Below are 26,263 nucleotides of genomic sequence, written 5' to 3'. Positions count from 1 at the left end.
CATTAACCTTTACCAAAGTACTGACCTTAGCTCTGTACCCTTTTTCTCAATTACAGTTCTGATGGTTTCAAGCTTTACCTAATTTGTCTTTTTTAATTTCATACTTTAGGTTTTCAAAGTTAAACCTTTCATAGTTTTACTATTCTGTAATCCTGTCTACCATCCGACATAAGCAAGATAAAAAACTGCCTCTATGGTGTATGAAACTGGAATGTTGTCCTGCGAAAAATTATCTTACTTAGTAGCACCACTTACCTTGGGAGGGAAGAAGTTGGACCACTTGACCTCTCCATAAGAAATTTTCTATTGACTCCTTTTCCAAGTGCACTCTAAATTTAAATGTCTGGCAAGTGCCATAAAAAGAGCTTCAATCTCACCAACTTTTGAATGTACATGGTTGTCTCTCTCACTCAGGAGCAATGAGTGTTAACAGATTCAGAAACAAACTGCACCTAAGCATCCTGAATCCCTCACACATGACTTCTTCTGCTCCCCATAATTCACTACGAAATATGGTCTGTCTTTCCTTAAAAGACATGTTTGATGGCATGTGTGGCTGTAGATACACGTGCTCTGCTCACTTCTGCTATATAGTGTTGGCTTCACAGTGTTGCAAGTTGTTTTTCTTCGAAGAAGCATTTTCGAGCTATGGGATCATGTGACTCCTTCTCGATGACACTATGCATGGGCATCCACACCTTTGTTAGTTTGTTTTCTCTCTGCCGTCAGGTTCGGTCGTGTGCCTCTGCACCACGTCTTCCCCTCGCTTTGGTTTCAAAACCTTTCTTTCCGTCTTTTGCTTCATCAATGGTATTGTTCTCATTCATGTTTTTCCCACATTCTCATGCTCGTCTCACTCTGTCGGTCCGAGAACCGACCGCACGCCCTCTGGGGCGCCCTCGCTTGAACAGGCCTACCTCATCATGTGGCACCGACTAGTATGCTGTGCTGATGGAACGGACAGTGTTTCGCTCCTGTCCTCGGTACTAAGCAAAATTCCCACACACTGAACAACATCTGGTGTGTAACCTGTGCATCTCACTCGACCATCAAGAAGTCACCTGTGATGCATACAGATCCTTCAAATCACAAAAAGACCCTTCGGGGCCAAAGAGCTTTTTGACTCTCCGAACATCTTCGGGGAGGTTCATGCCCAGGCGGAGCGGGAATAGGAGGAGACCTTCTCCATTCAGGACTTCGACTCCGATGTCCAGTCAGATATCAAAAGCCACAAGGTGACATTGGCGCAACCCATAAGTACAAAGTCTGCCATAAAGCCCCTTACTGAGGTCGCCGGAGTGCCACAGCCACTAGGCCATTGTTGGTTCCGTAAAACAGGCTCGGATGTCCCACCTACTGGCTCGGCACTGAAAATTGTCAAGGCCAAGACATCGTTTTCACCATAGACCTCAACATCTTTGGTCCGAGTTATTGTTGCTATTTTCATCCAAACTTTGGCACCGACCACTTTGGCACCAAGCCGAACAAACTCCACCTCTGCTTTGGCTTCAACAAAAGGACACTGACCAGCATCCTCCTTGTCAAAAAAACAGGGATTCAACACCTTTGAGGCTGGAAGACTCTAGTCAATCTTTGGCCACACCATCTCCAGTTGAACTCATTTTGGAGACCATGGATGCTCGACATCCAGAGTGTACAGGGCGCATAATTGCTTAATCCCCCCCACCCCCCAATGCCCACCCCACCCCTTCATCTTTTAAAGGACACTATACTTTCAGGAGGCTCTAGATACTTCACTGTCTTCAAATAAGACTAATGACAAGGCTACCACCACTATTCACAAGCCTTTTCCTCTTCCTCCTCCTCAAACACCTTCTCCACCACCTTAATCCCCTACTTCTCCTCCACCGCTCTCACCTCCTCATTTACCTACCTCTCCTACTGCAGGAGATCTAACAGCACAGGGTTCCCCTTTGTTCACTGGGGGATATTTGGGTGGGTTCACAGCAGGATCGAATTCCATGGGACACATATGACCTTGATCCCATGGTTTCCATAGATCCATATTTATACCCCCACTCGACTCTCACCACCAGAGAATGCCACATCCTACCAGCAAGTAATAGCTGGAGCAGCTGCTTTCCACAATGTTGAGCTACACAGGGACTCCATTGAGCAAGACTTTCTTTTTGTTACCCTAATGTCCACACAAAGGGATATCCAGTTCTCCCCGTGCTCCTTTGCATGCTTCGTCCTGTAGGCAAAATGTTTAAGGAACCAGTTTGTTCGAGGGTTATCATCCCTAGAGTAGATAAAAAATACAAAGCTGCTGCCTCTGAGGTACCTTACATAAGATCATAGGCATCACCAACTCACTGGCTATACTTGCCAGATATGGTCAGGCTCTCTGGGTTGAGATGGAGGAGCTCCTCCAGTATTTCCCAAATGAGCACCGAAAAAGGGGACAACAGATAGTCGCAGAGGGGAAGACAGTCAGTGACAACTCCATCAGATGTGCCCTAGATGCCTCAGACACGGCTACACACGGTATCAACATCAGCATCCTAGTAAGGAGACATGCCTGTCTTCAATGCTCAGGTTTTAAATCAGAAGTACAACTAGCTGTACTCAAAATACCCTTAAACAAGGAGCATCTTTTTGGCCATCAAGTGGACTCCACCCTTGAGAAGGTGAAAAAAAACACGGACACCGCAAAAGCAATGACAACAGATGAGTCACACACAGGCAGGGGTTCTCACCTTCAAGAGCTGTCAGTACAGGGTCACTGGGATCCCCATCATGAATCCCTACACATCAGCTTCCACGAGCTTCAGGCAGTATTTCTATCCCTGAAACGATTTCTTTATCACCTCTCTCACAAAGCTGGCTTAGTCTGCCCAGACAACATGGCAGCAATAGTGCTACCTTCAAAAACAAGAGGGAACCCGGTCACTCCAATTGTCACAACTCCCTCAGACAGTATGGCAATGGGCTGTCCACTGTCACATTCACCTGGTGGCAGAGTATCTCCCATGAACAGACAACAACTTTGCAGACCTGCTCAGCATGATGCAGCAACAAGTCCACAAATGGGAACTCCACCCACAAGTCTGTCAAAAATAGTTCTGGAAGTGAGGAACACCTCAAATAGATATTTTTTTGCCACAGCAGAAGACACAAAATGCCAAGATTTTGTATCCAGATACCCACATCCTCTATCCAAGTGTAATGCTCTATGGATGAACTAGTCAGGGATATTTGCCTATGCTTTTCCGCCCCATCCTTTCATTCCATTTCTAGTTTGACGGATCAGTTAGACATCTCTCAACATGATCCTTGTAGCTCCCAAGTGGGAGCGGCAGCCCTGGGTCCTCTCAGTAGTCCCCCATGAGAAGCTTCCGAACAGTCCGGACCTTCTCACTCAAAACCAAGGTCAATTCAGACACTCAGTCCCTGTAGGAGGCTGGCCTGGTTTGTAGTGGGTACCAGAGGTACTTACACATTATACCAGGTCCAGTTATCCCTTATTAGTGTATTTAGTCAGTGTCTAGAATCAGGGCTCTCTAGTGGTATTGTGGATGAGCAGCCAAGGCCTAATTAGGAGACATGCAAAGCTCATGCAATATCACTACAGTCACACTATACTTACACACTTAAAAGAAAATACTCAGTGGTAGAAATATAAAGATACTTTATTTTGGTGACACACTTGCCAAATATACCTTAGAGACTATAATCCCTTAGGAGATAAGTAATATACACAATATATACACTAGTACCCAAAAACAGGTAAGTAAACACTCAGAAGACAGTGCAAATAGTGAAAATCACAATAGTTAGAAATGGGCCCAGGGGAACACAAATCATATACTACGAAAGTGGAATGCGAATGTCGGTTTCCCACCTAGGCAGGTGTAGTGTGTAGAGGGGCGCTGGGAGTGTAAGAAAACCCCAAAGGTAAGTAATAGAACCCACCCCAGAGCCCAGGAAAGCAGGAGTAAATCATAGTAAGTTTCCTGAAACACACAAGAAGTTGTGATAGAAAAATATGCAAGAACCAGAAGTGACTGCAAGACACAAACGATGGATTCCTGGACCTGAAGGCCTGTGGAAGAAGGGAACCAAGTCCAAGAAGTACTGAAGAGTCCAGGGAGAACAGGAGCCCCTGCTAACCCAGATGAAGGTTAAAAAGAAGAACCACCAGTGAGAAGACAAAGTCAGTATTGCACCAAAGACAGATGCTGGTTCCTGGTTGGTGTAGAAGATGTCCCACGCCGGATGGAAGAATACAGTCTAGTTTGCACCGCTGAAGCTCACCGACAAGCCTTGGTAAACACAAAGCTCGGGATTAGCGGTAAATGGCGCTGCCCGGACCCAGGAAGGACCAGGTCGACTCCACCCAGGAGGGGGAAACAGAGGGGGTCCTCAGCAGTCCAGAGAGCCCACGAAAGACCAGGCAGCGCACAGAGGAGTCCCACAGCACGGGGACAAAAGGTGTAAATGGAGGCCCAAAGAGATCCCACGCTTCCGGAGAACCACTCAGGGAGCTGCGCGTGGCAGGATGGAGTGCTGGGGACCGGAGCTGTGCTGTGCACGAAGAACTTCTTGGAGGGTCGCACACAAGCCTTGGCAACTGCAAGTAACTTGGTGCATGGGGGTACTGTCTTGCGTGGGGAAGCAGGCTCTTACCTCCACCAAAGTTGGACAACTTGACGTTGGGACTGTCGGAGTCACTTTAGTCCTTCACCCGTGTTGCGGGATCCACGCCTGTCGTCTGGAGAGGGGACCCAAGCCACCAGTTGTCGCTGCAAAGAGGTGCCTGCTGAAGCAGGGAAGTGACTCTGTCACCCCACGGGAGATTCCTTTGGGTCTTCTGGTGCAGACTGAAGACAGGCAGTCCTCGGAGAATGCACAACCCGGAAACTGTTGCAGTTGCTGGCAGGAGCTGATGTTACAAGGTTGCTGAATCGTCTTTGCTTCTTTGTTGCAGTTTTGTAGAGTTCCTGGAGCGGTCAGCGGTTGTTCCGTCAGTAGAAGATGAAGTAATGGATGCAGAGGATTCCTGCTGGAGTCTTGCAATCCGAATCTGAAGAAACACCCAGAGGAGAGACCCTAAATAGCCTTTAAAGGGGGATTTGTCATCTAACCAGGTAAGCACCTATCAGGGAAGGCCTCTGACATCACCTGCTGGCACTGGCCACTCAGATGCTCCCAGAGTTCCCTGACCATCCTAAAAACAAGATGGCAGAACCCAGGGACCCCCTAGAGGAACTCTGAGCATCACCCCTGGGGTGGTGATGGACAGGGGAGTGGTCACTCCCCTTTTCTTTGTTCAGTTTCACGCCAGAGCAGGGACTGCGGGTCCCTGAACCGGTGTAGACTGGATTATGCAAGGAGGGCACCATCTGTGCCCTTCAAAGCATTTCCATAGGCTCTGGGAGGCTACCCCTCCCACGCATGTAACACCTATTTCCAAAGGGAGAGGGTGTAACATCCCTCCCCTAAAGGAAATGCATTGTTCTGCCTTCCTAGGCTTGGGCTGGTCAAGCACCAGAAGGGCAGAAACCTGTCTGTGAGGCGGCAGCAGCCAGGGCTGCCTGGAAAACCTCAGAAGGCTGGTATGGAAGTACTGGGGGTCCACTGTGGAGCCCCCAGAGTGCATGGGATTGTCCAACCAATACTGGAATCAAAATTCGGGTACAATTCCCAGTTGTTAGACACCCTACGTGCCCATATTCGGAGTTACCATTGTGAAGCTAGGCATAGGTATTGACCTATGGCTAGTTCTTGCGTAAAATGGCATCCCTGCACTCAGCACAGTCTAGGAAAATGAGCCTGGACTATGTGGGGTCACCTCTGCTAGTGCAGGGGTGCCCTCACAAACAGGTACTTTGCACACAGCCTTCAGGTTTGGAAGATGACATATAGGTGACTTGTAATTGACCTGGTGCAGTGTAAATGGCAGTGAAAGGGTGCATTTACCATTTCACGAAGGCTGAAATGGCAGTCCTGCAAAAGCCTTTGTATGGGCGGCAAAATAAATGCTGCATCCCCTAGGGATCCCCTGGATCCCCAATGGCCTGGGTACCTAAGTACCATATACTAGGGACTTATAAGGGGTGACCAGTATGCCAATTCGGAGTGAAATACTGGGTCACCAGTATGTAGTGACAAATTTGGAAACAGAGAGAGCATGAGCACTGGGTTCCTGATTAGCAGGACTCCAGTGACAATTTAGAAAACAGTGAAACACACTGACAAGTAAGCCATAAACCATAAGCACTGGCCGTCCTGGCCAGCAGGATCCCAGGGACACAGTCAAAAACACACTGATATCAGGCAGAAATTTCGGGTAACATGCCAAAAAGAGGGTACTTTCCTACAGATCCTAAGTCTCTCAACCTTGCGATATGGCTTTTGAGGTTACTTGGATTTGCCTGCAGAATGCATGAACATTCTCAGAAAAGCTTGTAAACCCACTACCAGAGCATGTTATGCTGCAAAGTGGAAAGGCTTTGTTTGCTACTGTCAGCCCAAAAACATTAAACCTATTAAAGCTACTGTCAAAGACATTATCTGCTACTCACTTCATCTACAAAAAGCAAATTTAGCTTACACCTCCATTCACTTACATCTCACAGCTATAGCTGCATATTTACAAAACAGACAACATACATCCCTGTTTAGAATTCCAATGATCAGAGCATTCATGGAAGGCCTTAAACGGGTCATTCCACCAAGAGTGCCTCCTGCACCATCATGCAGCCTCAATATTGTCTCTGCCAGGCTCATGGGCAGTGCTTAATTTGTGTTTGTTGTCTCCAGTGCGGAGCACTGGCAATTATTTTTGAGGGCCGGCACTTCTTTTTCTGCCTCAAACATTTACTGCAAGCAAAAGACACATATGGGAAATACGGAGGAAGAGAAAAGGTAAAAAGCGTCAACATGGGAGGAAGCAGGAAGCTGCAAGACTAAGCTGAAGGGGCAGGGAGTGGCTGTATATGGATTGAAGAGGCCTGAGACGGCTTCAGAATTATGCTGCCGTATTATCCTGCGTTCGCACATTTAATTGCAGCAGCCGCATGTTTAAAAGAAGGGCTTTGGGCACCGGCACGTTTTTATTTACAAATTAAGCACTGCTCATGGTACCTCCTATGGAGCCACTTCACTCATATCCATTTCAGTACCGCTCATGGAAACTGGCTTTTTTAGTTGTTGTCATATCTCTTGGACGTGTTAGTGAGCTCCAAGCCCTAACCTTGGAAGAACCGTTCTTCCAAATTCACAGGGACAAAATTGTTATTTGCACTAATCCGAAGTTCCTCCCTAAAGTGGTCTTTCAGTTCCCCATTAATCAATCAATTGAGTTACCAGTCTTCTTTCTGCAGCCCGACTCAATTTCCGAAAGACCCCTTCATGCTTTAGACATTAACCTTGCATTAATGTTCTACATTGATGGAACTAAAGAGGTTTGAAAGACTAAACAGCTCTGTGTAGCATTCTCACTACCTCATAAAGGAAATCCAATATCCAGAAGCAGCTTAGCTAGATGGATAGCAAAATGTCTTCAGACTTGTTATGCTAAAGCAAAAAGACTACTTCCTGTCACTCCCAGAGCAGGAAGAAAGGAGCCACTACGTCTTTCCTTAGAAATATACCCATAGCTGACATTTGTAAGGCAGCTACATGGTCTACACCACATATATTTACAAAACACTGTTGCGTAGATGTACTTGCATGCCAGCAAGCCAATGCAGGCCAAGCAGTAGTAAGAACACTTTTTCAGTCAACTGCAACTCCCACTAGGCACAGCTTTCATGGAGGGACTGCTTTACAGTCTATGCAGAGCATGTGTATCTACAGCCACACATGCCATTGAACGAATAATGTTACCTAGTGAGCATCTGTTCATGGCATGTACTGCTGTAGGTTGACGTGCCCTCCCTCCTCCCCGGACGCCTGGGCCATTTGTTACTTTATACTTGTATATAGTCATACATACATATTTAAATTTGCTTGGACATCTCTTTTTCTATACTTCCTCTAAACTCCTTTTCTCACTTGCCTGCGGGAAAAACAATTTAACAATGGTCCCATGACTTGAAAATGCTTCTTCGAAGAAAACCAACTTTCAACACTCCGAACCCAACACTAGGTGGCAGGAGTATGTAAAGCATGTGAATCTATACCACGAACAGATGCTTACTTGGTAAGTAATATTATTCTTCCTGTTGTTGAAGGTTAACTTAAAGTATTAAATTCATACCTTTGGTAGTTCTTTCTCTGCTGCCTTTTTACAACTAGCAATTCAGATGTCTCAATTTTAATTACTAATTCATATTATGCCATTCATACCCGGCTTGTAAAGCTCTTCTGTGCCCCATTAAGTATGAGCATTATATAATTCTCATAAATAGAGGAATAAAAAATGATCATCACTCTGCAAACTGTAATTGTGCCCATTACAGTTAAGTGTGCACCAATGTCTGATTCTAGTACCCTTTTAGATTATTACGTTCCAAGTTGTACAAATGCCACTGTTTTTTTTTCTAAGAACATGCTTGTCTAATGGGGTAAAAATGACCTACCATGCATTCACAACATCTTGTTCCCTTTAGTCTTGTTGTAGAAGTTGTGCTTGATTGTGCTGATGAGGCATTTTTTTGCCAGTAGTGTTTCAACAATTTTCATATAGAAACTGTTACACAGGATATCTCAGCAACTAAACACCAAATGTCAAAAACATATATATTAACAGACTAAGGGCCAGATGTATGAAAAAAGCCTTTTGTGATTCAGAAATAGCGATTTTTAAGAAATCACTATTTCTGAGTCACAAAATGCTATGTATCATATTTGTGATTCGGTAATTGTGATTTCTTAAAAATCGCAAATGCTATTACCGAATCACAAATTGCGATACAGCCCCCATTCGCACCTGTGGCCCTGTCGGCCCATATTTGTGAATTTTTTGCATTTCCCAAATTGCGAATTCCGAACTGGAATTCGCAATTCGGGAAATGCAAACTCCAGGGTGCTGGGGGCCTAAGGCCCCCTCTGCTGCACCCCAAAACAATTTTGGAAGACATGTAAGGTGCACACATGCCAAAAGGATATGTGTGCGTTACATGTCAATTTTAAAAATGCATTTTAAAAATTTGCACATGGTTACCACCAAGTTCAACTTGGTGGTAATAGCGATTCCTAAATGCCCAATTCGCATTAAGGAATTGCTTCATACATGTGCTTAAGGAATCGCAAATAAGGATTCCTTATTTGCGATGCCGCATTTAGAGAATCGCAAATTGCGATTCTCTAAATGGGGTCGCAATTTTAAGGAGTTGATATTTTAGCGATTCCTTTCAATTGTGTTCAGAATGCCTTTAATACATTCTGAAAGGCCTTTTTGCATTCGCAAACGGGCATTCACACCGTTTGCGAATGCTAAAAGGCTTGATACATCCGGCCCTAAATTATATAATAAAACTAGTTCATGGGAGTTTGCTGGGTCAGAGGCAGTGATATCTCATACTTAAACTCCACAGGTTCCTCACTGAGACTTTCAATTCTAAATTGTTGTTATGCAATAACTCACTGTAGCTAATAATATCAACCTGCAACCTGATTGTTCAGTATTTATTAGCAAAAAGGATTTATTTACATTTTTTATTCTTACGCTGTATGTATCTTCTTCTAATTCATGTAGAATTACCGTATTCCCGCTCTTTCTTCCCAGTATGCCTTTTTCTCCATTTTGCAAGGAACACATTCCTGCCTTTGCCGTACATTTATTCGATGGTGTGTTTCACTCACTCAAGTTATTTTCGTCTGATGCCAGTCTCCTGGTTGATATCCAGAAAAATGTAGAGCTTTGATACATAATAGAATGTCTTTCCTCCATTATATTCTCTCATGATTCACAGCTAGCCAACTGCACTATAAATGTCCGTCTTACTGTTCTTTGTTCTTTGCCATTGTTCCTGGATTTTAGAAAAAAAGCATGTAACTAGAGTCTACGCAGAGGCTTACGGGCACTCCGTCAGGTGAGCGGTGAATATCTAACGAGAGGGTGAATGGGTCAACCCGTTCTCCTTTTACTTTGCAGCCTTATGCTGCAGTATTGCCTTTTTTATGGGTGCCCTGGTCCTACCAGGGTACTCTTCGCTGCATAAGTTGTTGATGGCTGCAGGGGGAGGTCCAAGGACCTCACGGCCCTGCTAGCTCCCGGCTCTTGTCGGCAACCAGCATCCTGGGTTTGCTGCTTTTGTGAGCGCTATACTCAGCAGGGAGGAGAAAAAGCAACTATCTCTTCCACCGCGTGGAGCACAAACGGGAGACTTTCGAGCGGAGTGCATGCACACCCCACCAGACACCGGCATGGAGTCAGGTGACGCAGGCCCTGTGTCTCTTGTCGTTTTGCTGCTTATGTGGGAGGGACACTGCTGTTGCAGGTCTCCTACGGGTGCTGATGCCCAGGAAGATATGTGTCCCCAGGGCCGGAAACGGGAAGGGGGCTTCACGCATGCCCTGCCATAAATTGGCATAATTGTTCAATAAAATCCACATTGCACTGACCAATCCTACCCTGGCCCACCCCAGGGGCCATTTCCCAAGGAATCGGCAGGGCACTGCATGCTCATTTTTTTCTTTGCTAAAGGCAAATTTTTCAAGGGGCATAACTCTGGCAGATTTGACTGATCTTTCGCTTGTTGTGCTCCTGGTGACCAGCCGTAGCCACCAGAGCATTTTCTTTGGGCTACCAGCCCTCTAAAGGGAACTTTGCATGGGGCACTGTATTCTTAATGCTCCCAGGGCCATATCTGTCCTCTGCTTAGCTTCTGGTGCCATTCTCCTGTCGGTGGGGCCATCTAGTGCAGCCCTTCCACAGTCAGCCAGCAAAACACCCGCCTTGAGGACCTCCCCACGCCCCAGACCCTCATGGCTTTCTGGAAGGGCATATGGATGGCAGTGAAGTGTAGGGACAGTCCACAGACGTCTTAGGAGAGCCGTCTAGGGTCGCAAGGCAGGTCCTTTCCTCTTCCCCCAACTGTTCCTCAGAGGGGCATACGAGTGCCAACACCACTGGCACTGAGCAGACCAATCCTAGTCCTTGAGGTCCGCTGAAGTCACAGTCCAAGCTAATTATCAGAAGCAGATTTTCCTCCACCCCTTCCTTTCCCCGGAACCAGGTAAATCACTGTTAATTCCCCTTTTGCATGGGAGAAGCATTTGATCCCTTTGCTTGGGAGCTAGAAAATTAATTTGGTCCAGTAGGGGGGACAAAGTCCAGAATCTGATAATGCTCACAGAATTATGACAAATCGTGAAGCCCCCTAAGATGTGTATGTGGATCGTTTTGTTTGGTACCTTGTTAAACTTTGTAGGCCTAAGTAGTACAAAACGGTACTGTAGGGGAGATTTTGCTTATAATGTAAATACAGTGAAAACACCATAGACCTTCTGTAAGTACAGCAGACCTGTACAATAAATGCCATTCATATTATAAGGCCTACCCCAGGTCAATACGATCCCTTAAGATTCTCTTTTGAGCCAGGATATCTGTGCACAGATACTGGGCTGCCACGATGGTAGTTTCACATGTGCAACCTGCACAAATGGTTACATATAACCAGTAACCTAGCTGTGCAGCAGCGGCTTCTGCTATAAGGCATACAGTGGTGGTTATCATACTCAGTCCCATACCGCAAGTTTACTGTGAGACTCGGGTAGTGGGACTCACTCACAGTAAAAGTCCAAAAACCGGGTAGTCAGTTGCAAAACAAACTGGTGAAATAAGAGTGGAGCCCATTTTCTGCAGGTTTCATTAGAAGATGTCATTCCAGGCCTACATAAAGCTCTTACTATCAGACCCCACACAAATCTAATTCCTGTCACTTGAAAACAATCTCTCCAATCACATGCTTTAACATGGCTCCTCAGCACAGAACTGAATTTACACACACTATTGAATATCCATCCCTTATATAAAACTCTCACTATTAGTCCCACAGACTGGTATGGCTCGCAGAAAGCCCCCTATAGCAGATCGCCACTTAGTCTTACTGTTAAATTCTGGGTGTAAACTGATCTTGAATCCTTGAGCTTCTCTATCAGGCCACTGGACTCTATATGCATTCCACCATAACACAACGTGCATTAACCTACTTGCTATTGTTGAAGAACCAGGCTTTCCCGCACCCTTTCCATCAGACCCTAGGCTTTTTTTATAGCTTCTTCCTCCACAACAGAGACCCACTCCTGTCGTCTGCCTACCCTCTTTTTCATTTTATTGTTGCAGGTCCTTCATTCCAGATGAGCATATGGTGTGGTGCCCAGAGCAGCTGCTGCAGTGTGTCCTGGCCCACATCCACTACATACCCGACCACTGGCAGGGCCATGCTCATAAGTCTGAGACCAGGGACGAAATGGCCCAGCTCTTCCAGTACAAAGCGGTGAGTGACGCCTTCTTGAGTGTGTACATTTTTTAATACCTTATGTCTTTTACGGATTATTCCACAGCAGCCTCCTAAACCTCTCTTCCGATCACGTTCTCCTTCCCTTTTCTCTCCTCTACACTCCGGGGTTTATATTACTTATAAACAGCCCTGTCTCTTTCATACTGATGAGGTGTCCTTTCCCGCAAGGGGTGGACGTGAATATTCAAGAAAAGAGTCTTTCATTGCATGAACATCGTGGCCATCTTTATGCCCAGCGTATTAATATATATTGATTCCCCTGATCATTATATTTTCAAATACAGAGGGGATTGGATTTTCCTTCACAGCTCCTCTTTGAGGTCTGACCTCGCTCTTTATTTTCATGTTTTTCATGGTACATATCTTTCTTTCAGAAGTTTTCTTCTGCATGCTAACTTCTGATCTGATGTACATGTTCCAGAGGTTATCCATTTTAATCATGCAGGTCACGTATGTCAGTCAATAGTTATTTTTGTGTTGCTTGGTTTCTGGTCATCCCATTTTTGTATTGTTTGACCACTACCCAATAAAACCTGTTGAAATTTGATGTGCAGGTACTCGGACATTTTAGAGCTGATGTTTCTTAAGTTTGAAGACTTTGTTCCAAAAAGGTAAAATGCAAAGATGTGACACTTTACATGCCCTCACTTCACTGGACTATTCATTCTGGGAAGCTGGACCATTTGAAATTGCAAGTCGCACTGTACAGTCACCCACTCAACTGAGATAACAGCGCGGTAGTTCTGGTGTTCGTTGGGAATCTTGTCAGGTGACCTTGTAGTATGCACCAAAGACACCCTTGAAGTGCCCTAATCGGGCCACCCAAACAGACTTCTTTGTGTCAGCTTGCTCCTGGGTGACGGCCTAGCCCTGAGTCACCTGGTACGGTAAGGTTAGTCCCTACACCCAGAATCTCATGTATGTGTACTAGCGCAGGATAAAGAGCTGGAGGATTAGCCCGCTGCAAAGCATTTATAGACAGCAATTACAAAGGTAAAGGCATATGGCCAGTGAAATAATGACGGAACTTCTATATTATCAGTTGGATCAGAGCACCCCACTGCTGCATAGTTGGACTCACCAGTTGCCAGACCTATTGTTGTGAAATCCATGGCTCAAGCCATTGGCAAGGTCGGACATCAGCGATGAGGTTTTAAGCCTCCTAAAACCTTCTTGAAACCAAACCTATCAGATACAAACAATGCTGTAGTATGTTGCTCCATATGCAGCATTTTTCACTCAACACATTAAGCTCACATTTAAGAGTAAAAAAATATGTTGTTGCGTTCTTTACAGGCCTCAAATTCACCTCTTCAGTTAAGCCTGTGAATAAATAAATGCATTCAGTCTCCCGGACAATTACTCAATCACCTGTAAACATATTAACTGGTAAGTCGCCTTAGACTGTTGTTGATGCATGACAGTTCTCGTCCAAAATAAACCTCATCTGTCATGTTAGGTGTATGCCATGGGAGGCATATACAATGACAGCACTAGGCTCGAGTATTTTGGATATCCTTGGTATTCTTGCACCCCGATTCAGCTCTCTACTGGTTCCTATGTGCATGATGTGCATTATATGTATTATAAATAATTAGAAAAATGTTTACAAAAAACTGTGCTCGCTCTCTCTCTCTTTAGTGGACAAAGCCCCCATTAGTTCCATCCTGAATAGAGACACAAAATGTTTTTGAACCTTTATAATCACCATTAATAAGAAAGTTGTTTGGGAACTGACACGCAGCAGGAAGTTGGCCTTACCAGTGCAGAGTTCCGCCTATGAGCAGTTGTTCGTTTGTCCCAGATAGAATGGTGAACTTAGCCTCCAGTGGGAGAGTCCTTGTAGAAAAACTATTTTATTAATAGTCAGTGTTGTTGTGGAATTTAATTTGAGACATAAATTGTGAAATGTCTTTCCATTACTTGAACTAAAGCTCCCGTAGTATTTTCACACCTGACTTCCAACAACGGAAACAGATGAATAACTCCAATATTTTCAAGGGTGTCTTAACCTCCTTCGCCACAAAAATGACATTTAACCCAACACTTTAGCAAAATGAAAGATTGCCTTCCTTAATGCTGGCACATAGTGCATTTAAACAGATCTCTTCTGAGGAACCTTAGTCCCTATTCCATAGGCTTAAATTGTTCTTGTGATTCATTCTTCTTCTTGGCTTGAAAGTTTCATCGCATTTCCAAATATACCGGGACAACTGTCCCTCAAATCTTTCTTTCTGACTCGGTGTTCTGGTAGTTTACGGTGCTCCAAAACCTGACACTGAAGCCACTAGGGTTCTGCCTAGAATGTGCAGTCTTGTTTACCTGTAAATGAGGTATTCGTTTATTACTTCGGCATGCCTGGAAAGAGCCCTCCAAGTGCTACACTCCTGGATGTTATCTGCAAAGCGGCCCCTTGGGCAAGCCCGCCGTTTCTGCTGTTGCCGTGCGTTGGAGGTCAGGGCAAACGTTGAGCTTTGTTTTGGCAATACTGATTGACTAATATCTTTAGTGCTTACCTCTGAGGTTTTGATCGTTGTCTCCTGATACGATGTTCTATGTCTGCAGAACATTCACCATAGAGACTTAGGGCCAGATGTAGGTAGGTTCCGATTTGCGACTTGCAAATTGCGAGTCAGAGCGACTTGCAATTTGCGAGTCGCAAATCGGAATGTAGGATGGTGTCCCTGACACCATCTGCGACTCGCAAGGGGGTCGCAAAGGCCCACCTCATGTATATTCATGAGGTGGGTCGCAATTTGCGACCCCCTTGAGACTCACGCCACTCACAGGGATGGTGGCCTGCTGGAGACAGCAGACCACCATGTCTGTGACTGCTTTTAAATAAAGCAGTTTTTTTTTTTTTTGGTAATGCAGCCCATTTTCCTTAAAGGAAATCAAGATGCATTACAAAACTAAACAAGCATTTACAATGCAACGGGTCTCGCGTTTGCTCAAGTTAGAGATGATCGCGTTATAAACTCCTAACCCGACTTTTCACCTATCGGGCAAAAGTGCATTTATGTACACAACCCGAAAAAGCGAAATTAACTATGTAAAGCGTTCGACTTCTGCCAAGCGAGATCTCTAAATTAGAGAAAAAGAAGTCCACGAGCCCGATGGAAAACAGCGAGCCTCGCATGTTTTCTGTACTTGGTCGCTGCGCTCGAGGAGGGCTAGCCACCAGAAAAGGCATGACGTATGCTTGCGTTCGACTAATGAAAGCAACCAGATTTTATTAGTCAAGCCCACGAACCAATAAAAAACACTGACGTGAAGTTGACAGGGCTCCGAGCCCTTTTCTAAATACAAAAGCGTCTCGCTGCGATACGCATGCGCGAGCGCATGCAACGCAGGCTCGACCCTAAAAATGAAACGTTTTCGTTTTGTTCCATAGGACCACTGCCTGCTCTGGAAAAATGTTTTTAATGTCATTCACAAAGGGGAAGGGGTCACACGGGGACCCCTTCCGTTTTGCGAATGGGTTAGCACCCATTTGAAATGGGTGCTAACTGTGATTGTTTTGTGACCACGAACGCAAAACAATACAACATCACGCTGCGACTCGCAATTAGGAAGGGAACACCCCTTCCTAATTGCGACTCGCAATCCCGTTTTGCGATTCGGTAACCAGGCTACCGAATCGCAAAACGGTGTTTGGGCATCGCGATGTGCTTTTTGCACATCGCCAACAGCTAAATTTACTGTTTGCAACGTGCAAAAAGTTTAGAACATCTGCCCCTTATACTCTTTGTAAAAGAGCCCCTTCTTGCTGGTGGCTCACCTATGATGATAAGAACATTGTGATTCAGGATTTTACCTGGAGGACATCACTTGTGTGTAGATACAGGACAGTTGACGCACAAGCATGACAAATGTTACTATGATGAGTGATATATGCTTTCCTGTGTATCCTAGTCTCTGCATTTTTGCCTTTAAAAATCACACCTGGAAACCTGCTTATCACTGTGCCTCCTCCCTTTCTTCCATTTACTTGGCCTCTTTTTCTGAGCCTCAATAGCCTCTTGCTTTAGCTTTCACTCTCTCACTTTATTTCTCTCACACATTTTCTTTGTGCTTCACACAGTCTGTGCCATACACTCATTCTCTCTCACTTCTTATATGAATTCCTTTTCACATTTGCTCTCCTTTTCCTTTTCTCACACTTTCTTTATCCATCTGCCTCCCCTGCTCCTCTGATTTTCTATATACAGTTTGTTTCCTTTCTCTGTAATGTCTTGGCTTCTACACTCTCAAAGCAGCTCGTCTCACCTGCTCTGTGCCCGCTTCAGGTCTTTATCTTGGAAGAACTCCTGAGCCCCATCATCACTCCATTCATCCTGATCTTCTCGTTGCGTCACAAATCCCTGGAGATCGTGGATTTCTTTAGAAATTTCTCAGTTGAAGTGGTCGGCGTGGGAGACATCTGCTCTTTTGCCCAGATGGACATCCGTAAGCACGGGAACCCACAGGTATGGCTTTAGTTGTCTTTGTGGATAAACACAGGGCAGGCACATTAGGAGGACAGAACATATCCTAAAGATGTGCGCTTAGGAACAAACGTTTCAAATAAAGCACAAGGGACACTGGCACAACCTTGGCAGTTAGCGAAGATCGTTTACAGAATAGTTAGGCTAAGTGATCTGATACTCCTAATCTTCCATCAGACTATTACAAGGTAATCCAGAACTTTCCACAGATAGGCAGACAGCTTAGGCCAAGAGACTGATCTATGGGCAGCCACAGAGGCAAAGGGAGTGTACTAATTACATATAATGTTTTTGTCATATAATGACATCATACCAAATAAGTTCAGATTTCTGATGAGTAAAGGACCAGGTATGTTATCTGTGAGTCTTATTTTTTCACAGTCCCTCGTGGTACCTCTATTCTCTTCTCACGTGTTGTTCTCTGCTTTTCCCAGTGGTTGTCAGAAGGGCAGACTGAGGCATCCGTGTATCAGCAGGCTGAGAATGGGAAGACTGAGCTATCCCTCATGCACTTTGCTATCACTAACCCACACTGGCAGCCACCGTTGGAGAGCTCGGCCTTCTTAGGGCACCTCAAGGAAAAAGTTCACCAGGATGCTGCCCTGGCACCACCTGCCCAACGTATCCTGTCCGAGGCACCGCTTTGCAGCTCACTTCTGTCCAATGAGTCTGGTACCGTGGTGAGTGCTCCCCGCAGAATGTCCTAGGTGCATTGATCAGACATTGCTTTTAAACATGATCTGTGTTAAGGTCATAATGTGTGTGTAGAGAACTCTTTGTATAGGTGAGTCATGCGTTTTAAAGGGAAACTTTGTTATGAGTGTGTGTATATGTTATCCCTGAGGTATACAGGCTTTGTTAGTTTCTTGACCTTCATTAGGGGCCACTTGAGTCTTCTAAAGACTAATTTGTGCGTATATGTATCTGACAGAAACTTCTAGCAACAGATTCCTTACCTTTGAATTCTCCCCAGGTGTCAGACTGGATCCGGAAGATTTTTCATGAGTACCCCTGTGTGCCAGTAGGTCGCATCATTCAGTTCTGCCCAGGGTCATTGGCCTTGTTCACACTATAAGTGATGTCCACTTCACCGATATAGGCGCCATCTAGGTGCGCTTTCGTCAATTCTTTTCTTTCTGCGCCAGCCACTGCGAATCCAAAGAAGAGCTACACCTCTGGCAATTTTGCCTGGATTTTTTTTCATGTTTTGTTGACCTTTTTTGAGGTTTTTTCCTCCTGGTGTGTCGAGGGAGTGTCTTCAAGGAAGACAGGTTTCAAACCCTGTGGTGCCTGTCATCGCCCCATGTCAGTGATGGACCCACACGTCTTGTATCTGTAGCGTGAATACAACTCCAAGTTGTGTTTTGACTGCCTGGCCATGCCGCCAAGGCTTTGAGGGAGCAGTCTGTAAAGCTGCTAGTAGCCCGTGAGATGCATCATCATCACGCAGCTCCTCAGAGGTCTTGGTCGAGAGAAAGGTTCCAGGACCGTTCCAAGAGAACCAAGTCCTCTTCGTCCCATACAAAGTTGTTGGGACACTCAGGGGAGAGGCACAACAAAAAACACACGAACTCCAAGCGTGCTTTGACTTCTCCTTGTACGTCGGCTGGTGCGACAAAAGAACATCTGTGTTTGAGGCATTGATGTTTGGAGCCTACGCCAGGACTGACTCCGTGCCTCCCCACCTTTCCGGGAGCCGCAGCGACCCCTGCTCAAATTAAAGAATTTAACGAGTCCATGTGCCTCATTTTTGAGCGTGCTGACCCTTCCGGAGCGTCTTCAGCCCCGGGAGGGTCAGAGAAGGCCCCTATGTGGTTCTGCACTAGCAGCTCTGACCCCGGCTCCGATGGGTCCCCCATGGATCCGATCATGGATTTGGACTGGCGCCGGTCGTGCCGCTACAACCTTCCCCAGCACCGGTCCTAATGCGCCAATGCCTACCAACAGTGCCAGGCCATTTTTGATCCCCAAATCTGACCCAGAGCTGCATCGACCAGTGCCGATTCCAGCACTGACAGGACCCTTTTCTCCTAGTTTGGTACCTCAGACTTATTTGGAAGGGCTAAGCCTCGGGAAGAATGGAAAGGGTCACTGGAGCCTTTAGAATGCCAGTCAGAGGACAGTGGCTACGGATGAGGGAGATGTCTATGCTGTGGTGGGGAAGAAGACGGTTGAGGTCTTGGAACTCGAATTGCCTTTAGCAGTCAAGACCAACATCTTGGCAGAGGTGCTACAACCGTGAGCTTCCTCCTCTAAACCCCTGCTTTCTTTCAACCATAACCAATGTCTTCCTGGGAGCCTGGTCCAAGCCCAGAACAGAGGCTCCTGTGAATAGGACAAATGCCCACTGCTACCAGCCTGCCCCAGGGGACCCAAGCTTCCTGATCCAACATCCTACCCCAGAGATCTTGGTGTTGCAAGCTTCTCCTTCCCATGGCCCCTTTCCCTGCGGCACCCCCAGACAGGTAATCCAAGACGCTAGAGATCTTTAGTAAGAAAATGTTTTTTTCCATTAGCCTTGCATTGCAGTCGGTGAATACCACATGCTATTCGGCCACTAGTCCCAAGTGCTGCCACAGGTCTCAGAGGAGGCCCAGGCCATTCTCTCCCAAGCAGTCACAGACAGTAGAGACGCACCTAAGTTCACTATACTCTGTGGTTTGGACACGACCAACTCACTGGGCAGAACAGTTTCTATGATGGTGGCGCTTAGACGCCACGCCTGGATGAGAACATCTGGCTTTTGAGGGGATGTCCAGGCTTGAATCTAAACATGCCCTTTGATGGCAGTCGTCTCTTCAGAGACAAGGCAGACTCAACTCTGGATCGAAGGACTCAAGGGCTATGGCCAAATCCTTGTGCTTCTCAGCTGCCCCACACCATCTCCAGTCTACCTTTCGCTCCTTTCATGGCTAGAGAAGTGGCTTTCAACCGCGCCAACCCTGTCACAGCCAGTGGCCCTTGCAAGCTTCCCAGCCTCTGCGTGGATGAGGATGCAGTTCTTCTTGATCCCATGGGTGGAGTAGCCAGTGGTCTGCTCCAACCATCCCCCCCTTCCCCAATCAAAGCCCCCCACTTCATGCCCAGCAGCCGAAGCCTCTTAATCCTCCTAGTCTTGCTCTTTTAGATCATGGGGGTCCAGTTGGTGGCAGGATCCGCCATCAGCTCCACCGTTGGCAGTCCCTAACATCAGACCGCAAGTTCTACAGATTGTTTAGGGGGGCCCTCCCTCAATCTTATGACTGACTGACAAAGGATCATTTGTCCTTTCTCCCCGGGCAAGAGAGGGCTCTCTTGGCCAAGATAACTATAGAGAGGGTCCCTGTGCTAGAAGTAGCCTGTGGTTGTCATGCCCGCTACTTTCTGGTCCGCAAAAAGAACGAGGTCTTCACCCAATCCTAGATCTCCAAACTCTCAACTTCTTCCTCAGAAAGGAGAAATTCAGGATGCTCACATTGGCTCAGGTCTTGCCTGCCTTGGACCCAGGAGAATGGATGGTAGAGTTGGGCCCACAGGACGCTTATTTCCACATCCCCATCCTTCCTGCCCACAGACATTATTTGCGGTTCACGTTAGGCCACAAGCACTTTGTTTACTGTGCTCACCTTTGGCCTTACCACCGACCCTCGGGTGTTCACCAGGGTGATGGCGGTGGTCGCAGATCATCTGCGCAGACCAAGGGTGTCAGTTTTCCCATATCTCGATGACTCGCTAATGAAGGTGGGCTCACCCAGGCTATGGTCTCCCTCCTCCAGGCTACAGAAGATCTCCTGCATTTGCTGGGGGTCACTACAAACATGCCAAAGTCACACCTGACTCCTTCTCAGACGCTTCCTTTCATCGGGGCTGTCTTAGCCTCTATCCTGGGTAGCGTTGAGACTGACTCTGAGGCTACCGGGCCTCATGCCCTCCTGCATCCTGCTAGTGACACATGCCAGATGGCATATGCAAGCTCTGCAGTGGGACCTGAAGTTCCAGTGGGCGCAGCATCAGGGTAATCGCTCCGACATGTTCTAGATCTCGGAGCAAACTTCAGAGAACCTGCAGTGGTGGGTAACCAGCCGCCAGTGGATCAGAGGCAGACCCCTGTACTTTCCCCAACTAGATCTCACAGAGGTGACAGATGCTTCACTCCTCTGATGGGGCAGCCAACTGGGAGATGTGGAATCCGAGGACTCTGGTCTCCAGCGGAATCCGGACTCCCCATAAACATGCTGGAGCTCCACGCTATTCGACTGGCATTGAAAGTCTTTCTACCGGTCATCAAGGGAAGGCTAGTGCAGGTGTTTGCAGACAGCACCACCATGTGGTACTGGAGCAAACAGGGCGGGGTGGGTCCGTGGACTCTTTGTCAAGAGGCGCTGCGTCTCTGGACACTGCTGGAACAGCAGGGCATATCCATGGTAGTTCAACATCTGGCAGGTTCCCTGTATACCAAAGCAGACGAACTCGGGTGTCAATTCCTAGTGGATCACGATTGGTATCTTCGCCTGGAGGTGGTGCAAGTTCTCTTTCAGCAGTGAGGAGAGCCTTGGTTAGATCTGTTTGCCTCTGCCGAGAACACGCAATGGCAGCAGTTTTGTGCACTGGAGTTTCCAAAATGCCTCTTGCGCGGAGACAGTTTTCATCTCAAGTGGAGCTCAGGCCTTCTTTATGCCTTTCCGCCCATACCACGCCTGCCCAGAGTTGTTAAGGAGATCAGTAACGAGGGGTCCAAGTCATCCTTGTAGCCCTGGACTGGGCACGGAGAGTCTGGTATCCCGAGCTTCTGCATATGGGTGCTGATCAGGCTTCCCCTTCCGGAGGATCTTCTGGAGCAGCAGCAGGAGAGGGTTCTCTGCCCGAACCTGTCATCTCTCTGCTTTCTTGGGTGGAGATTGAATGTGGCAGTTGACAGCTTTCTACCTTTCTCTTGAAGTCTGTAGTGTTATTCTGGCAGCCAGGCATCCCTCCACCAAAACAGTATACACCTGCCAGTGGAAACGTTTTGTATCATATTTTACAGAAAAGTCCATTGATCCACGTTCTGCTTCCCTTTCTGATATTTTGCTTTTTATCCTTACCCTAGCCTGGCAGGGCTCTGCTTTGGGCACTCTGAAGGGTTATCTTTCTACTCTGTCTGCCTTCTTGCCGCTGCCTGACCAACCCTTTTTATTTAAATCCCCTATTGTAAATAGAATTTTGAAGGGCCTTGTACATATGTTTCCCCCTTATCCTTTTATTATGCCTCAGTGGAACCTTAATTTGGCCCTCACATTCTTGATGTGTGCTCCTTTTGAGCCTCACCACAATTGTCCCCTCTGGCTGCTAACGATTAAAACAGCTTTCCATGTGGCCATTACATCTGCCCAGAGGGTGAGCGAGCTGCAGGCTTTATCTTCGAGGCTTCCATTCTTCTCTGTTTATCCAGGCAAGCTGGTGCTTTGCACTAGGGTCTCTTTCCTGCTGAAAGTGGTAACACCATTTCATGGGGGGCAATCTGTCACCTTGCCCTCCTTTTACACTCCACCACAAACCTCTAAGGAAGAGGAGCGACTCCACCGCCTTGACCCAAAAAGAGCGTTGACGTTCTACATTGACAAACAAAAGAGTTCTCAGTGGACGACCATCTCTACGTGGGTTATGTTGGAGAAAGGTCGGACGGTACAAAGATGGACCATCTCTCGATGGTTCATTCTCTGCATCAAGATCTGCTATGCACTGGTGAAAAAGCAGCCTTTGAAAGCTTATGCTCTCATTCAACCAGATCTAAAGATGCGACCACTGGGTTAGTATGTGAAGTCACAGTCCTGGACATGTGCCAGGCAGCAGTGTTTCCTTTCCTGCACACGTTTACCCAGCACTACTGCCTGGACAGTCAGGTCAGTAGGGAAGGGCATTTCGCCCATTCGGTCCTGCAGGACTTCCTAGTTTAAATGTGTACGCAGGGTATCAATTTATAGGTAAGAAATCTGCGGCTAGAAGTCTCTGTCAGATGAACAAGTTACTTAACTTCCTTAATGCCTTATCTGGTAGAGACAATACCTAGCTGCAGATTCCTTACTGACTCACTCATTGTCCGTGCTCTGTGGATTTATTTCTAGGGTCAGGGATGATTCCTTTTAGGGTCCTAGTTTGGGCTCTGTGCTTTTGGCGTGGAAAGTTGTGAAAAGTAACTGTCAGCATGTCGAGATGGAGGTGATATAGGTGAAGCAGATGTGCCCTTCGGTGCGGACGACGCCTCGTGGAGCCAACTGACGCCACCTACTGGCATGAAGGAGTGCTCACAAAAAATCATCTGCATCCAGCCTGACGACTGGGGAGAATTAAAAGGTAAGGAATCTGTGGCTAGATATTGTCTCAGCCAGAAAAGGTGTTACCAAAGGTAAGTAACTTGTTTGTTTGTGTTCTAATGGGTGGTGTTTACAGAGGGTTTTCTGGACTAGGCTAATGTTATTCATATATAGTTTTGTGTATTAAGGATGTCTTTTTCAACAGCCTTTTATTTAGAGCTCTGTGTTTGAGCCCCAGGAAATTATTTTCTTGGGACCTGTGTGTGTGGTATAACAAAATAAAATGCATTGTTGTTTCCGATGTTAGGTAATCGTACCCACAGGTTTTTGTCTGGTTAATTGAATTCTTCCATTTGATGGTAAACACATAAATGGCGATTTGAATGCAAGCCAATTCATACTGTCCCAAGGGAAAGCACAGATGCCACCTTACAAATCCTAACCGGAATCGTGTCAAAAGCATTCTGTCCCATGAGGAGTCCATCCAACACAAGTATGGAGCATTATCCTTGGACGCAGGAGGGTAGCATGTTCCCTAACTGTGGTTTTAGAGAGTTCACTCACCTCTCTGTTGTTTTGTCTATTTTGTTTGTACAATATCTTTACCCTGGCCAGATCTTGTTTTATCATCCTGTCAGGCTGGAAAAAGAGATGGGATTCCCACAGATCACACAGTCTGGTCTTCACTTACTGCAGCCAGGCAATTGACATCGCCCTGTCACATTTCAGGCAGTCCCACACTTCTTTCCTGTTAAAGGCGACATACAGGTTTGCCCATACAGAGCACCACAGTAACAGAGTGGCTAATTTATTGGCATCCTCTATATAATCCACCCCAAGCTCATGATGGGTTATATGTGTGGCCCAAGTTGTTGGAACCTCTATTAACACCCTGTTCTGCTCACCTCGAAAGGGTTTAGAATTTGTATAGCCCAACAAGCCTGCACCATATACTAAGGTGGGAAGGAACGTTCTCTTATAGATCTCTAGCAAGGGGACTATTTTTTTTTCCCTCTGCGCTGAGCCAAAATAAAAATGAACTCGATAGAACAGGCCAATTGATGCTGCACAGTGGAGATGCAGGGTCCCTAGATTGCCTTCGAATCAAAGACTACACTCAAGTAGGAAAACTTGGGGTAAGGCACACTCGATGCCCGTCTATCTCAATACCCCTCATGTTTGTGTGCCATAAATTGCATGCTATCATAAAAGTTTTGGGACGGTTGGTGGCCAGACCCAGGGATCCCATGAATGAGACAAACCCGACAATTAGTGTTTTCAGGCCTCTGGGCATTCATTCTAGCCAACAAAACCGCCTTGTCGGCATAGAGCAGGACAGAAACCTTTTCGCCAGATATGGTTGGAACATCCACATCTCTAGCAGACAGGCTGGGACGAGGCTGTTCATGTGTAACAAGAATGGCAGGGGAACTAAAACGCACCCTTGCTGCACCCCGTGTACTATCTTAAAGCCCTCTGTCCTTTCCCAGAGTGGCATACCTGACTGAGGCAGGGAGGTCGTAGTGGAGAGCTCTCATGAACAAGACCAAGTCACCATCTAACGCCTGATCGATTAATAACTCCCAGAGCTTAGACGTTTTGCACCATAAACTGATGTGCGAAGAATGTGCCATCTAGGATTGTACATAACAATTATGCAGCAGATTTTGTTGATCATATGCTTTGCATTAGCTGCCACCTAGTGTTGGGCTGAGAGTATTACAGCTTGTTTAGTTACTAGATTTTTTATTTTATTTGGAGAATGATCGATCATGTAGACAAGACCCACGATACGTCAGCATGCACATCCCAGTTTAGATTTTTTTTTCATCGTCTGGGTCGGAGCTAAACTTCTTTACCCCGTATTCTAAACTGCCTCACAATTAGAACTGAATTTTATGTACTGAGAACAACAGAGAAGGGTATATAAAAATATCAACTCCAACAACCCACTGGATACGGTGAGCTATAGAAAGTATCAATGCGGGTCGATGAGGAAATCCTGCTTTTCACTGTCCTGGTCACGAGATTATGATTCCAATTTGCTGTTGTTGATTGTGTACTCAATATCACACAAAGGTGGCACAATGATCGGCATCAAGTCTGTAATTTGGGGCTTCCTCAGTATTACAATGAAGAAAACTGGTTGGTTTGTCAACATTTTAAGTGTAAATGGACAGTACGTAACTGTCATGATCGTAGGTAGGTTTACTGTGCCCCATGAAGTCAAAAGCCCAAGGAGCAATATCCTTAAGAGCACATAAAGCTATTGATGCTGATGAGGACATTTGGAGGCACAGTTCTCGGACGGGTTGGTTCCATTTACGCTTACTTACCAGCACAGAGACTTCAGCTCAGGTTATCAAAATAATTGCACCCAAAGAAAGGTACTCCCAGCACATGCCTCATAGAATAGGGCACAAGGTAACTCGCTCCCAATTCTCGAATCTAGCCACCTGAGGGTCCTCATAAGCCTGTTTCGACACACAGGGCTTTCGGTCCCCAAAAATGCCTTTGAATTTATATTTTGGGTACTGATTTGGATTTGACAGAACCTCAACTCCGAAAATTACCTCATCCCAAAAAAAGGCAAAACTTATTTCAGATCATTTCTCGACCCGTACACATCACAATATAGAAGAAAAAACAGATTTTCAGCACAATGCTTATTGATTTAGGCACAGGCCACATTGAAGCAGAGACTCAGATGGATGCGTTTAAGCACAAAGATATGGCCAAATTAAGCAGCCCGTTACGACCTTCGAGCACGACTGCTTTTAAAAGGAAAATCACATTTGAGAATGCTACTTCCTTTTAGGGGTTACGAAGGATTATCCCACCTGGAGCGCCCAGCGTTCCTATTTGGGATGTCAATAACATTTTAACTAGGCTTATCGTGCACCCTTTGATCCATTCCACTTGTGCGCACTACAAGCTTTCATTTGAAAGGTAGCATTTCTAATTACAGTCACATCCTGTGCAGAGTAAGTGAACTACAGGCACCAACTATTGAGGAACCTATTAGTCACAAAGACAAGGTAGTCTTAAGCATTCCCCCCTCCGTTCT

At 46.2% G+C, this 26,263-nt stretch overlaps 1 protein-coding gene across 4 annotated transcripts in view; it reads left to right on the top strand.

Annotated features, from left to right (window-relative positions):
* ATG9B (autophagy related 9B) overlaps positions 1 to 26,263 on the top strand; it is a 411,143-nt gene that overhangs the window by 288,092 nt on the left and 96,788 nt on the right. For all 4 annotated transcript variants that reach the window (XM_069210766.1, XM_069210767.1, XM_069210768.1 and 1 more), the window contains 3 exons: positions 12,260 to 12,413; positions 16,727 to 16,906; positions 17,359 to 17,604. In XM_069210766.1, coding sequence (XP_069066867.1) covers positions 12,260 to 12,413; positions 16,727 to 16,906; positions 17,359 to 17,604 — 580 coding nt within the window. The remainder of the gene's footprint in view (positions 1 to 12,259; positions 12,414 to 16,726; positions 16,907 to 17,358; positions 17,605 to 26,263) is intronic.

Source organism: Pleurodeles waltl, chromosome 10 (genome assembly GCF_031143425.1).
Source record: "Pleurodeles waltl isolate 20211129_DDA chromosome 10, aPleWal1.hap1.20221129, whole genome shotgun sequence".
In the NCBI taxonomy this organism is placed as follows: Eukaryota; Metazoa; Chordata; class Amphibia; order Caudata; family Salamandridae; genus Pleurodeles; species Pleurodeles waltl.
The sequence above is the reverse complement of the archived record's forward strand: the minus strand, read 5'-3'. Positions and strand labels throughout refer to the sequence as shown.